This window comes from Ailuropoda melanoleuca, chromosome 13 (genome assembly GCF_002007445.2).
Source record: "Ailuropoda melanoleuca isolate Jingjing chromosome 13, ASM200744v2, whole genome shotgun sequence".
Lineage (NCBI taxonomy): Eukaryota > Metazoa > Chordata > Mammalia > Carnivora > Ursidae > Ailuropoda > Ailuropoda melanoleuca.
Genome location: NC_048230.1, coordinates 69,765,916 through 69,780,059, shown reverse-complemented (window position 1 = coordinate 69,780,059; position 14,144 = coordinate 69,765,916). Strand labels below are relative to the sequence as shown.

At 40.6% G+C, this 14,144-nt stretch overlaps 1 protein-coding gene across 8 annotated transcripts in view; it reads left to right on the top strand.

Annotated features, from left to right (window-relative positions):
- CBFA2T2 (CBFA2/RUNX1 partner transcriptional co-repressor 2) overlaps positions 1-14,144 on the top strand; it is a 157,980-nt gene that overhangs the window by 125,735 nt on the left and 18,101 nt on the right. For all 8 annotated transcript variants that reach the window (XM_034641439.1, XM_034641438.1, XM_034641442.1 and 5 more), the window contains 5 exons: positions 568-657; positions 5,234-5,415; positions 6,782-7,035; positions 9,790-9,875; positions 10,942-11,137. In XM_034641439.1, the coding sequence (XP_034497330.1) occupies positions 568-657; positions 5,234-5,415; positions 6,782-7,035; positions 9,790-9,875; positions 10,942-11,137 (808 nt within the window). The remainder of the gene's footprint in view (positions 1-567; positions 658-5,233; positions 5,416-6,781; positions 7,036-9,789; positions 9,876-10,941; positions 11,138-14,144) is intronic.

The following is a 14,144-nucleotide window of genomic DNA, read 5'->3' as shown; positions in this document are numbered from 1 at the left end:
GTTTCCGGGTGCTCTAATATGCAAGCAGATCGTTTGAAGGTAGGATGCATCTGTTGTTCTGCTTTGTGTCTTTCTTTCTTTTTTTTTTTTTTAACTTCGTATTTAGAGGATTTAGGAAACTGATGCTAGCAGGAGGGCAGAACCAATGAAGAAGTGAACTTAAGAACAAGTTGATATCCTTGACTCATTCAGGGTGATTCCGTCTGGGAACATTGTAGGGTTAGTTTCGTGTACTGGAGGTGACTTGCCCTGGGCTGCTCAATACAAGGGACCTGAGTGCCTCTCTTCACGAATAGTGAGGAAGGGATAGCCTATTCTGCCCCCCAGGCTGCTGCTGAGTGCAGAAGAGAATTTAGATTTGGGGTAGTAGAGAAAAGAAAATTAATGAGGCCAAACTTCTTTCATAAGGGAAACAGAATTTGGTTAACCTTTGAGAGGGATCTGAGTTTACAGTAGTGTTCTTGGAATTATCCTTTTCCTTGATTTAAAATGGTTTAGCACAATTAGATTTATATTAGGGCGACAGTATCCAGTTTTAGAAGTTGATAATGTTATTTATCTTTTCAGAACTCAACAGTAACAATTGAAGAATTCCATTGCAAGCTCCAAGAGGCTACAAACTTTCCTCTTCGTCCTTTTGTGATTCCATTCCTTAAGGTAATTTTTATGAGATAATTACTGAATGCAATCTATCTTCAGCATTTCCTTAAGATCTGCTGCTGATCCCTGTTCTGTGATCTCAGGGTGGCTTGCCATATTTTCATATCTTTATTTTATTTGGGTCTGCTGGAGAAATGTGAGTGGTCTGCAGATAAGCCTTACTTATACTTGGTGGGATGAGAATTGGAAGAGCCTTGAGTTGTGGTCCATATGCAGATACTGCTGGTGACACACAGGAGCAGTGAGGGTAGCAAATGAGTGGGCTGGAGGTGAGTGTGGGAATGGTGTGGAGACTGGGCACTAAATCTTTTGTTTGTGCCCAGGGGGTGAAGTGTGTGTATTTTCTGAGAGGAGGCTGTCAGACAGTGGATAAGTTCCTACTTTCCCTAAGGACCGAAGAGCATGTGGGATGGCAGTGTTGCTGTTTCCCCAACCCCAGTTAGTCTAGCTTCCGATCATGTCCTCTGGAATTCATATTCCCTCAACATAACTTTTGGGAGACATTGTTCAGAATTGTTAGACCTACCTTAGAAATAAGGCAGTATTACAATGCAATATTACTCAGCCATCAGAAAGGATGAATACCCATCATTTTCATAGACATGGATGGAACTGGAGGAGATTATGCTAAGTGGAGAAAGTCGATTATCATATGGTTTCATTTATATGTGGAACATAAGGAATAGTAGGGTGGACATTAGAAGAAGGAAGGGAAAAATGAAGGGAGGGAAATCAGGGGGAGACGAACCATGAGGGACTGTGGACTCCTGAAAACAACTGAGGGTTTCAGAGGGGAGGAGGGTGGAGGAATGGGCTAGCCTGGTGATGGGTATTAAGGAGGGCAAGTATTGCATGGAGCACTGGGTGTTAAATGCAAAGAATGAATCATGGAACACTACATAGAGGAAGGGAGGGAGGGAGGAAGGATTAAATTTATATCTAATAAGCCCCTTTAAAAAATTTATTTGAAAATAATTTCAGGGGCCCCTGGGTGGCTCGGTTGGGCGACATGAGCCTTTGGCTCAGGTCATGATCCTGGAGTCCCAGGATCAAGTCCTGCATCGGGCTCCCTGCTCAGGGGGTAGTCTGCTTCTCCCTCTGACACTTCCCTTTCTCGTGCTCGCTCGCTCTCATTCTCTGTCTCAGATAAATAAAATCTTTAAAAAAAAAAAAAAGAATTCATACTCCCTAGAAAAGTTGCAAAATGATACAGTAAAATTCCTGTATACCGTACCATGTCTTCAGTCACATTCTCCAAATGTTAATATTTTATCATATCTCTGTTATTCTCTTTGTCTTGTATTTATTTTTTCTTCAGAAATATTTGAGGGGCGACTGGCTGGCTCAGTCAGTAGAACAATGTGACTTTTTATCTCAGGGTTGTGAGTTTGAGCCCCATTTTGGGTGTAGAGATTACCTAAAATATAAAATCTTTTTATTTATTTATTTACCTACCTATTTAGTTAGTTTATTTATTTGAGAGAGAGGGCGACAGCTCGAGCTGGGGGGGGTGGTGCAGAGGGAGAGGAAGAAACAGACTTCCTTCTGAGCAGGGAGCCCGATGTGGGGCTTGATCCCAGGACCCTGAGATCATAACCTGAACTGTACCAACTGAGCCACCCAGGCGCCCTCCAGGACAGGATCATTAATATGAAGGTGCAAACAGAAGTAAAATTGGCTTCTATAGAGTGGGCCAAGGGAAGTCAATTTAATCTCTCCTCGCCATAATTTTTTGCATGTCCAAAGATATCAATTACTTTGCATTGCTATCAGTTATCTTTAATTTGGAAAGATATAAAGTAGCTAAAAGGCAATGAAAGACAAGAGTCACATACTAGTGTTCTCCAGACCAGGCATAGTTTGGAAACCTATGACCCAAACCCAGCTCCGCATGGTTTTATACAGCTCTGGAGAGAATTGTTTTTAAACTGTACGCCCAACATGGGGCTTGAACTCACCATCCTGAGATCAAGATCAAATGCTCTACTGACTGAGCCAGCTAGGCGCCCTAAGAAGGATAGTTTTTATAGATGAACATTTGTAATCAATTTGTGATAGGGAACACAACTCTGAGCCCTACAAAATGAATTCCATTCTTTTTATTAGCTGTAGATTAATATTACAAAAAATTACATAATGTTGTTTATGTTGTTTGACTTTTGTCAACACAATGTTTGTAGAAATTTGTTTTCTCTCTTATATATGTGTTACCCACATAATATCTTCAGTTTTGCCTCTTGACTCACAAAGCCTAAAATATCTGACCAAATAAATATGCCCCTTTTACCTGCTTTTACCTTCACTTCCTAAAAAAAAAAAAAAAAAAAATAGCGTGAAAAAAAATATAATAGCATGGGGCGCCTGGCTGGCTCAGTCGGTGGAGCATGTAGCTCTTGATCTTAGGGTTGTGAGTTCGAGCCCCATGTTTGGTGTAGAGACTACTTTAAAATCTTAAAAATATATATAGTGGGGTCCCTGGGTGGTTCAGTCAGTTAAGCATTTGCCTTTGGCTCATGTTGTGATCTCAGGATCCTGAGGTTGAGCCCTACATTGGTCTCCCTGCTCAACAGGGAGTCTGCTTCTCCCTCTCCTTCCTACCCTCCACCCCACTCATGCTTTCTCTCTCTCTCTTAAATAAAATCCTTAAGAAAAAATACATAAAACTATATATATATATGTATAAAATAGCATCAAAAAGATGGGTCATGTTACTGAAGTATTGATACCAGTTTCTTAAATCTTTTAAAATTAGAGTAGGGGTGCCTGGGTAGCTCAGTCAGTTGAGCAACCAACTCTTGACTTCAGCTCAGGTCATCTTGGGGGCCTGGGATCAAGCCCCACGTTGGGCTCACCACTCAGCGGGGGAGTCTGCTGCTTTCCCTCTTCCTCTGCCTCTTCCCCTGCTTGCACATGTGTGCGTACTCTCTCTCTCTCAAAAATAAATAAATCTAAAAAAAAAAAAAAGATTTAAAATTAGAGTTTAGCAAACAAACAGAAAAATGCATAGGTGTTAGGTGCCCAGACTGTGTGTGGCTCTGTTCTGATAGGATTGAAGCCTCGCCTCTCAGAGCAGTCTGTGGCGCCTTTTTCAGCCCTGAAACAGCTGTGCTGGTTCTGTCTTGGTCTCTTTGCTGTAAGTCAGACCAATAGACAATTATTTCTCCTAAGACTCCGGAACCAAGAAAGATTTGTGAAATTTTTGTTAATAGGAAATAATTAACATATTTTCAAAAATTCATCAGAGGGCGCATGTCACAGATGGAAAGATCTGACATGGTTTTTTTAAAAATTTTTTTTTTATAGTTGCTACAAGATTGAGTTTATAGAACAGACTTAAAAAGTGTTTTATATTGTCAAATTCCCTATTCTTAACTCTGTTATTTTAGAGAACAGCATGAGGTAGGTTGTTATGGCAGCTCTTTGGCTAACATTGGATTTTGTCAATTTATTTCTGCCTTAAAACAGTCACTAATTATGGTGCCTGCTAAATTAACCCTTGGTAAAGGAATGACTGCATCTATTACAATTCTCCTTTTATTTGTTCATCTGTTCCCTTGAGATAAAGACTTATGTTATGGGCTCAATATGAATTTTTCTTAAATTTGGGGAGAAAAATATAATTATTTTCTTTTAATAAAAGTAATATAAAGTACATTTTACATGTGAAGGACTTAGAGTGAAGTTTATAGATGTGTAGGGTTTTTTATATGATTTGTCCACATTAAAAGTTTTCTAAGTTTAAGAAGTAAATATGATCAGTATATAGTTAATTATCCCTTTACAAAATAAGGAAACATATCCAACTGTGGTGCCACAGTAAGAAATAGATTTTGCCTATGGGTCACCTGTGCATCCTCAGAGGCTGGTCTAATGCTCATTGCCTTCATTTCCATCACTCCCAATAGTTTCTTCAAAATCCCATGTTCCTGCCAAGCCAGAATAATCACTGCTTCCAGAATTTCATGACAACTGTCATAGAGATCATGAAAGGAAGGTTGAGCAGTGCGGTCAAAGATGGGTTGGAATTTGAAAGAGAGAAACCAAGACTTACTGATAATGATAGAGGAAAGATTGAATTCCTCCTACCCCTGTGTAGACAGTACTAATTCTTGAACTGACTTCTTCAGAAATAATATGTTTAAATTTTTTTTTTAATTTTAAGTTGGCTCTGCCCCCAACATGGGTCTTGAACTCTCAACCCTGAGATCAAGAGTTGCATGCTGTACTAACTGAGTCAACCAGATGCCCCCAAAGTGTATAAATTTTTAACATACTGTGTTCAACAAACCTTCATTGAGCTTTGACTCTGTACTAGGCCACAAAGGTAAATAAAGCACAGTCTTCCCCTTTAGACAATTTATACCTTCTGGGGGGCAAGAGACAGCCAGTAGTTCAAGTTCAGTATTAATAGATGTCACTTTACTCATAGAGAGGCGTATAAAAATCAGGCTGACAAGAGAGAAGGGCTTTTGTCTTGTGTTAGCTTATTAAAGCCTTTCTGGGTGCTGAGCCCTGTTATGTAGGACCCAACACCTGGAAAACTGCCTTCCAGCCCCTGCCTCTTCTTTTCAAGGCCAATCTGCCCCTGCTGCAGCGAGAACTGCTGCACTGTGCCCGAGCCGCCAAGCAGACCCCATCCCAGTACCTGGCTCAGCACGAACACCTTCTGCTCAACACAAGTATTGCGTCACCTGCTGATTCTTCTGAGCTGCTCATGGAAGTGCATGGAAACGGAAAGAGGCCCAGTCCAGAGAGGTGAGCAGAGAAGTGCTTTTTGTTGTCCTTGCTTTTCTAGAATTACTCTGAGCTTCCCCTTTGCTTGTGAAGGAAAGAGAATTTAATTACTGTGGTTATAGTATGGACTCAGAATTTCTAAGTTTAGTTTTGCTTTGTCCCAACATCTGACAGCAGAATGATTCTCAAATCTATAGGTGTAGCTCCCAGACACAAGTATTTTTCAGAAACTCTTCAGATGACTCTGTACACCCCTGCTGAGAGACTCAACTGTAGGGCATTCTGTGGGTTCACTGCTTCAGTACCAGTCTGGGGGCGCCTGGGTGGCTTAGTCAGTTGAGCATCTGCCTTCGGCTCAGGTCATGATCTCAGGGTCCTGGGATCAAGTGCCGCATCGGGCTTCTTGCTCAACGGGAAGCCTGCTTCTCCTCCTCCCTCTGCCTGTGGCTCCCACTGCTTGTGCTCTCTCTCTTGCCATCTCTCTCTGTCAAATGAATAAATAAAATCTTAAAAAAGAAAGAAGACAGTCAGTCCAAGGCATTTTTTTCTGATGTGTGAAATCTAGTAATAAAGTATAACAGTTAGGGGCACCTGGGTGGCTCAGTCGTTGAGCGTCTGCCTTTGGCTCAGGGCGTGATCCCAATGTTGTGGGATTGAGCCCCGCATCGGGCTCCTCCGCTGGGAGCCTGCTTCTTCCTCTCCCACTCCCCCTGCTTGTGTTCCCTCTCTCGCTGGCTGGCTCTCTGTCAAATAAACAAATAAAATCTTTAAAAAAAAAAAAAGTATAACAATTATTAATAATTGGTGCTTGTTAATGAATCACCTTTATTTTGATGACTGAAATTGTATTAATTTATTCTGGAAATTCCAGGATGAGTGTCTGAAAGTGTTATTCAAGGAAGCAGTGTTTTAACACGGTGGAAAATGTGTGAAAATTGAAGCAAAATGACTGGAAACTGTACCAGTGCACAAGTGTATTAATTATATGAGCCTTTTTTTCTCCCATGTGATGAATTCTTTCCAAAAACTGACCTCCAGAGCAACAAACTTGACCTCGAAACATTGCTGAACATAGTTGAGCCCATAATCCTCATATCCTATCACACAAGAAAATGCTCTAATCTCTCCTTCCCTTCGTGAGGCTGAGGTATTTCTGCCTGGTTGTGGATAGATTTAACCTCTCTTTTCATTCTGGAATAAATCACAATTTCTCTTATCGGCCTGGCCCCTGAATAGATTTCAGTTCATGTCATGTCACACCTTTCTTTATCATATTCCTGTTCGTGAAAGTGCATCGCACAATGCATAACAAAAAGTAGGTGCTTAGGACATGTTTGCATGAACGCTTGTTGATGGGCTCAGATATGTACTTCTGGTTCTTCTACAGGAGGGAAGAGAACAGTTTTGAAAGAGATACAATTCCTCCCGAGCCTCCCGCCAAGAGAGTGTGCACCATCAGCCCTGCTCCCCGGCACAGTCCTGCCCTCACTGTGCCCCTCATGAACCCTGGGGGTCAGTTCCATCCTACTCCACCACCTCTTCAACACTACACCTTAGAAGATATTGCAACTTCACATCTGTATCGTGAGCCCAACAAGATGCTAGAACATCGAGAAGTTCGTGATAGACACCACAATCTTAGTAAGTGCCATGAGCAACGTGGTCAGATTGAATCTTTGGGTTTCTTTCCTACTCAGTTATAAAGCAAAACGATACAATCATTGCTTTTTTCCCACTGATAAGATAAAACAGTATTATACATAAAAAAGAATATTAGAGTTGTAGTGAGCTTGTTGCTATTATCCTTATGATAGAACTGGGATTAAATAAATTTTAGGAAATACATAATGAAATATTTAAGAATAAAGAGGTATCATTTATTCTCATGGTGCAGAAAACTGGAGAATGTTAAAACAAATGAACTAAAATATGAACATTTTGGAAATCTGGGTGAAGGGTATATGAGAATTCTTTATACTATTCTTGATTGTTTCTGTAAATCTGGATTTATTTCAGAGTAAAGTGTTTTTAAAATCAAACAAAAAGGGGCGCCTGGGTGGCACAGCGGTTAAGCGTCTGCCTTCGGCTCAGGGCGTGATCCCAGCATTATGGGATCGAGCCCCACATCAGGCTCCTCCGCTATGAGCCTGCTTCTTCCTCTCCCACTCCCCCTGCTTGTGTTTCCTCTCTTGCTGGCTGTCTCTATCTCTGTCAAATAAATAAATAAAATCTTTAAAAAAAAATCAAAAAAAGATAATGAAATATGTGGTCTTAAAAGTCAAAGTGCATGGATGTTTAGGTCAGGAAGTGAGTCATACCTAAATTGAAATCTTGGCTATGAATCCTAACTAGCTGTGTGATCTCATGCACATTGCTTATGCTCTCTGAGCCTAATTTATTTCTAAAATGGAGATGACACTACCACTTGTGCTGGGTCATTGTTACGTTTGGAATGCCGGGCATATGCATTGTCAGTAACCATTAAATTTAAGAAGCAAAAAAGCCCCTAACAAGCATTACCCAAGATGAGTTTCAAACAAAGCTTATTGTCATGTCCTCATACAAGTTTACCATAGGTTTCTTTGGACTAACTGCTGAGCACGTGTCAGAGCAGAGAACCAAAGGGCTGCCAGAGTTTTCCCTACGTTTCCATTTTTTGGGGTACCCCATGGAGTAAAAAAATTGCAGCACATTTGCTTGTCCCCATTCTGACTTAGGCTCAGCTCACTAGCACCTTTCAGAGGCATGGTAGGGCTTGGCTGCGTGCACTGGTAGTGGAATGGTGAGGGCCATGGCAGCAACCTCGCTGCCAACATTTCCAGGTACTGCTTAGGTGTGCACATCATACGTACGTAGTCTCGTTTCATCTTCACAGTGGTCCCATGCAGGTGTTACCCCTTTTACAGATGAGAGGTGAAGAACTGTGGCCAAAATGACGTAGCTAGAGTGGCAGAGACAAGATTCAGACTCCAGCTATCTAATGCCCAAAGCTTGGATACATTGCTGATATGCTGTGGCGCCTCCCTTGGAAGCTATTCTGTGTGGTCCAGTCCCTTTTCTCCCATGTCCCTCTTTTGATGTTAAAAACAAGGCTTCCTGTTGATTTCTTCTGTATTCATACATACTTTTTAACTAGATTGATTCATTACTTTTTGAGAAAGAAGTGTGCTAAAAAACTAGCTGTTAACTGCATTGTGGTCAGATTTTCCTTTCATTTCTAACAATTCTAGAAAAACTTTTTTTAATCTGAAGTGTTCTGCTTTAAAAATCTTAAGTCCTCTTCCTACATGGTTTGTTTTAGGTTTAACCATTTGTCTTCTGGGCTGGTTATAGATTCCTTAATTTTCCCCAGTCCTCTTGAAAGCATATGCCCTAGGTCTCAATTCCTGCCAAACCACTTACTCCCTGCCCTTTTTAAACAAATACAGTGCATCGTTCCCCTTTGCTCTACTGAAATGAACGTTAGGGATACTATAGTCTGTCTTAGACCCATAATCGTAGGATCAGTATTCTCAAGCATAATATATGAGGAAATTATTAGAATATGTTAGCGTTCCAGCGTGACTACACAAGAGACAACAAAATAAGCAGATGGTTCCACAGATACAGGATCACTATCAATACAACACCTTTAAATTTAGATGTTAATAGCTGTGTTATATTAGCGACGTCAATACGTGACAGGATTTTCCAAAATAGTGGACAGCTTTTAATTCAGTATACCCTTGATTCACACAATCATTATATTCTCCAAATTTCCTTATAAATTAAAACCATATAAAAAATATTTTGTGGGAGGTGCCTGGCTGGCTCAGTCGGTAGAGCCTGCAACTCTTAATCCTCAGGGTGGTGATTTCAAGCCCCGTGTTGATCATAGAGCTTACTTAAAAACATACATATTTTTTGGTAATACTAAGTTGTTTCCAAGTGTCTGCACCCATTCTAGTCGTGGTGGTTAAGTATTTATTTGCACTGTGCTACATCCTTACCAACATTTAGTATTACCTGACAATTTAATTTTTTCCAATATATGGATATGAAATGCTGTCTTAGTGAAGATTTTATTTGCACTGTGACTACTTATAAGTTTGAATGTCTTCACGAATGGGCCATCTGTGCTTTTCTGTCCGTGGCATACCTGTTTATTTCTTTCACCTGTTTTTCTTTTGGGCGATTTGTCTTTCATTATTGATTTGTCAGAGTTTTTATATATTCTAAATGGCGAGGTTTTTTGTTGTTGGTTTTATGTCATTTTGTGGGTCCCACACTCCATTGTGAATTGTTGCCCTAGTGGTGTGCTCATAGTTGGTATGGATGTGTGTGTATTTACTTGGCAGAGTTTTGCTTATTGTATTCTTCCCTCTATCATCAAGTTTAATTTCTAATTTCTAATAGGTCTAAATGGAGGCTATCAAGATGAGTTGGTAGACCACCGTTTGACAGAAAGGGAATGGGCTGATGAATGGAAACATCTTGATCATGTAAGAATCTTACAGTGTATAGTTTTCCTATTACATTTAATTCTTAATATTACCAATAATAATGGAGGATATATGCCTGAAGTGAACTTAACCAGAGCCACAGTGTCTTTGCAATAAAAACTTGATCTGTCAGGGCACCTGACTTACTCAGTCAGTAGAGTGTGTGACTCTTGATTTCAGGGTTTTGAGCTCAAGCCCTTCAAGTCCCATGTTGGGTATAGAGCTTACTTAAAAAAAAATATTAGTAATAACATAAAATAAACTTGATTTATCTGCTACTCCCCTAGGAGTAACTCTCAAATCGTTGTAGTGGGGTAATCACTTCAGGATATAACCAAGTGAAATCATAAAGTATAGTGGTTGAAAACAGTTTTGTGAGTTCAGGTGCCAGCTTTCCCCCTTCCTACTGTTGTTCCATGGGCAAGTTGTTTTTACAGTTTCCAGCCTTAATTTTTATGTCTTAAAAAAGGAATACTGTATTACTCAAATTCACAACAGGGTGATTATAGTATGTAAGGTGCATATCCCAGGGTCTAGTGTATAGGAAATGCTAAATAATTGGTGCTTCTCCAAAAACAAATGCAGGGGTGGTCTCACCGTTGTTTAAAGGACTATATTATGGTGAGAGACTCTGGCTGCTTCCACCTGGAAGAAACTAAAAAGTGTTATTTTGAAATCCCCAAAAAATAATTTACATACATATTTAAAAAGAAGCTGTTAAGGGGCGCCTGGGTGACTCAGTCAGTTAAGCGTCCCACTCTTGATTTTGATTTTGGCTCTGGCCATGATCTCAGTCAGGGTTGTGATATCGAGCCGCATGTTGGGGTTGTGCTGAGCATGGAGCATGGAGCCTGCTCATGGATTCTCTCTCTCTTCTCTCCCCACCCCCAAATTAAATAAATAAGTAAAAAGAAGGTGTTAAGCAAGGGTTTCATATGTAGGCTTGATATTGCTGAATCTGTAAGATTCTTAAGCCTTCATTCTTTAGTTTACCTGTCCTTCATTTTCAGTATTGGTTATTTGAAAGTTCTAATCTTATCTCTGCCTGAATTCCTCTCTTGCTTAGGCTCTGAATTGCATTATGGAAATGGTAGAGAAGACAAGGCGCTCCATGGCAGTTCTGCGGCGCTGTCAGGAATCTGATCGTGAAGAACTCAACTACTGGAAAAGACGATGTAATGAAAACACAGAGATGAGGAAGACAGGGAGTGAGTTAGTCTCCAGGCAGCACAGTCCGGGGAGCGCAGATTCTCTCAGCAATGGTAAGGGGGAAGAGTCTCACCTAAGATGGCAGGGAAGGCTTTTTGTATTTTACTTTAAAGGAAGATGGTAAAAAAAATAAAATAATATTATAATATAAAATAAATAAAAATAAAAATAAAGGAAGAAGGTGCTAGATTGTGGAGTTAAAAGACCCAGGTGATTATGAAGAGTAAATGATAAACTATGTCAAGGATTCAGTACCTGGCATGTTCAAGAAATATTTTCTAACTCGTGGATAATGAGAATATTGGTGATTTTGTTGTTTTTAACTCTCTGTGTGCTAGGTGATGACCAAAGAATGGTTGTTAAAGTCACCCTGGCTGAATGTCCTCGCTACTCTCATGTACATCACATTTGTTCTTCAACAGTAGCCCTGAAAATCTAAAAATATTCCCCTCACCTTCACTCCTTTCCCTCCCACTCCCCATCCAGAAAAATAGCATTTATTGACTTCTGTCTGGAGGGCTTTAGTTTGTTTTGAAGATTTTATTTATTTGAGATAGAGCAATAGTGAGTGAGTGAGAGAGAGAGAGAGAGTGCACAAGCAGAGGGAGAGGGAGAAGCAGGCTCCTCCCCACTGAGCAGGGAGCCTGACTCGGGGCTTGATCCCAGGACCCTAGGATTACATCCTGAGCCAAAGGCAGCCGCTTAACTGTCTGAGCCACCCCCGGAGGCCTTTATAAAGAGTTTAACTGTACCAAGCTGGGTTGTCCCATCTTGCCTTTTATCAGCCTGAAGCAGCAGGAATATGAACAGCTCTTCTCTCAGTCCAGGGTAACGCAGGATGCCACAGCTTTTTCCCCAAAAGTGTTCCATCACATTCATCTAGTAACTGAAAAGGTTGCCCTATCCAAAGACACAGCTAAATGAGGGGCCATCTGTGATCAGACTTTTTGCCCACCCACCCACTTCAAGCTCCCTCTTTTCACCAGGGAGAATGAATCTCTTATTATGACAGACCTAGCATGTTCACAGACGACAGCTGTTAGTCTAAAAAAGACTTCAAAAAAAAATGAGGCAGATACTGGTAACCAAAGGATCCCACGCCCCACCCCTCCCACAGAGGTGATTCTGGAGGCAACCATAGATCAGCAGCATTGTGTGGGATATCCTAGCAAAACATCAAGATACTTGTAGCTGCAGTGTGATCATTTTCATAAAAACTTCAGAGCTTGGGGCACCTAGCTGACTCAGTCAGAAGAACGCATGATTCTTAACCTAATGGTGCGTGTAGAGATTACAGTCAATCCATCCGTTATTTGATAGATACATACAAATGTACGAACAACTTCAGAGCTCATCCTCAGGTATCCCTCTCCATCTGAACCTTCACAGATAGTCCCCATAACTACTTGCAGAAACATCCAGAATTCACCATCCAAATCACAAACCTTCCCCCAGTCAGTCTGCCTGTGTTTAGGGGAGAGGCATATAGCACAGAGCGAGCTGTGGTCCTAAGGCAGCTCTTCTCTAGCCTGTGGCAGGTCTTGCTGGGGCCATTTAAACATTGTTCTGCATTACCCTCTATTCATCTTTTTCAGTATCTTCATTCATGCATAGCATACGTATTTCGTATTTTTATTTTACTGTTTATTTCTCTTATATCATGTTTGTTGCACTGTAGAAAGAAAGCATCGTTCATATCCTAAATAATCATGCTATTCAAAATGTGGACCAGACCATTCCAAAAACAATTTGTTACTGGACTGTGATCCTATGAGGGGCCTGGCACAGCATGTACTGTGTGCTGTTTGCTTCCTTTGACCAGAGTCCTCTACATGAAGCAGTGTGCTTGGAGACGCGGAGGTTGTGCATTCTGCCCTAAGTTCTCTATCTCCTGATGGACCATAGCGGTTTGAAGACCAGCATTTGCCGCAGCACTGTTCTGCACTCGGTGGTGTTCTTGGGCATAGCATGCAGAGACGTACCAATGACTTTCTTTCTTTTTTTTTTAAAGATTTTATTTATTTATTTGACAGAGACAGCCAGCGAGAGAGGGAACACAAGCAGGGGGAGTGGGAAAGGAAGAAGCAGGCTCCCAGCGGAGGAGCCTGATGTGGGGCTCGAACCCACAATGCCGGGATCATGCCCTGAGCCAAAGGCAGACGCTTAACAACTGCGCCACCCAGGCGCCCCCCAATGACTTTCAAATAATTAGATAATTTGTGGTTTGTGGGTGTTTTTTGGATTTTTTTTGATAATTCGTGTTTTAAATTTTTGGGGTATGCAGAAACCGCTCATAGATTATTTATATAAGCGTTTAGTATTTAAACTTAGTTTTGGTGATTTGGAGAGTAAATAACTAGAGACTGGATAGCGTTATTATTTTCCCCATTTGAAATAATGAAATAAAGTTTCCCTCTATCTGAACACTGGTGATTCACAGTATTTTCAGGGATAAATTTGATTCAGACAACAAGGGATGTATTTTGGTGTTTTACTTAAGGAAGCATAAATAAGTAGAAAAAAGCATAAGGAAAAACAAGAAAATGATCATCGTAGAGATCAAGAGAATGGTTTTCTCTAGGGGTGTGGGGTGGAGGCTATGGGTGATGGAGAGTACAGAGTGAGCGCTCATTGTCTTTACCAGCTCTTCTGAGGACAGGATTATGGGTCTGACTAGCATCCTTTAAACAGCATTGTGGCTTACTACTACTCATCTCTTGGGGATTTGGGTTACTGGAAGTGTCTTTCTTGACCTGTAGGTTTATGGATGTTCATTGTATAATTTTTTCACCAAACCATGCATTAATATTTTTATGAACTTGTTAGTCATCTAATCCAAATCAAATGAGTTTCAGAAACCATGGTAGACAGCAGAGAGTGTAGTTACTAAAAAAAAAAATTTTTTTTTTAATTATCCAGAACTGAAAGCCAATATTCCAGCTTGAACCAGTGTACCAATTAAACAACACTGTAGAAGAAAGAAATACCAGTAGCATCATTGAAAGTTAGAAGACAACTCTGAAGGAAAGTTATTTTAACTTAGAATTCTGTGCTAGACCT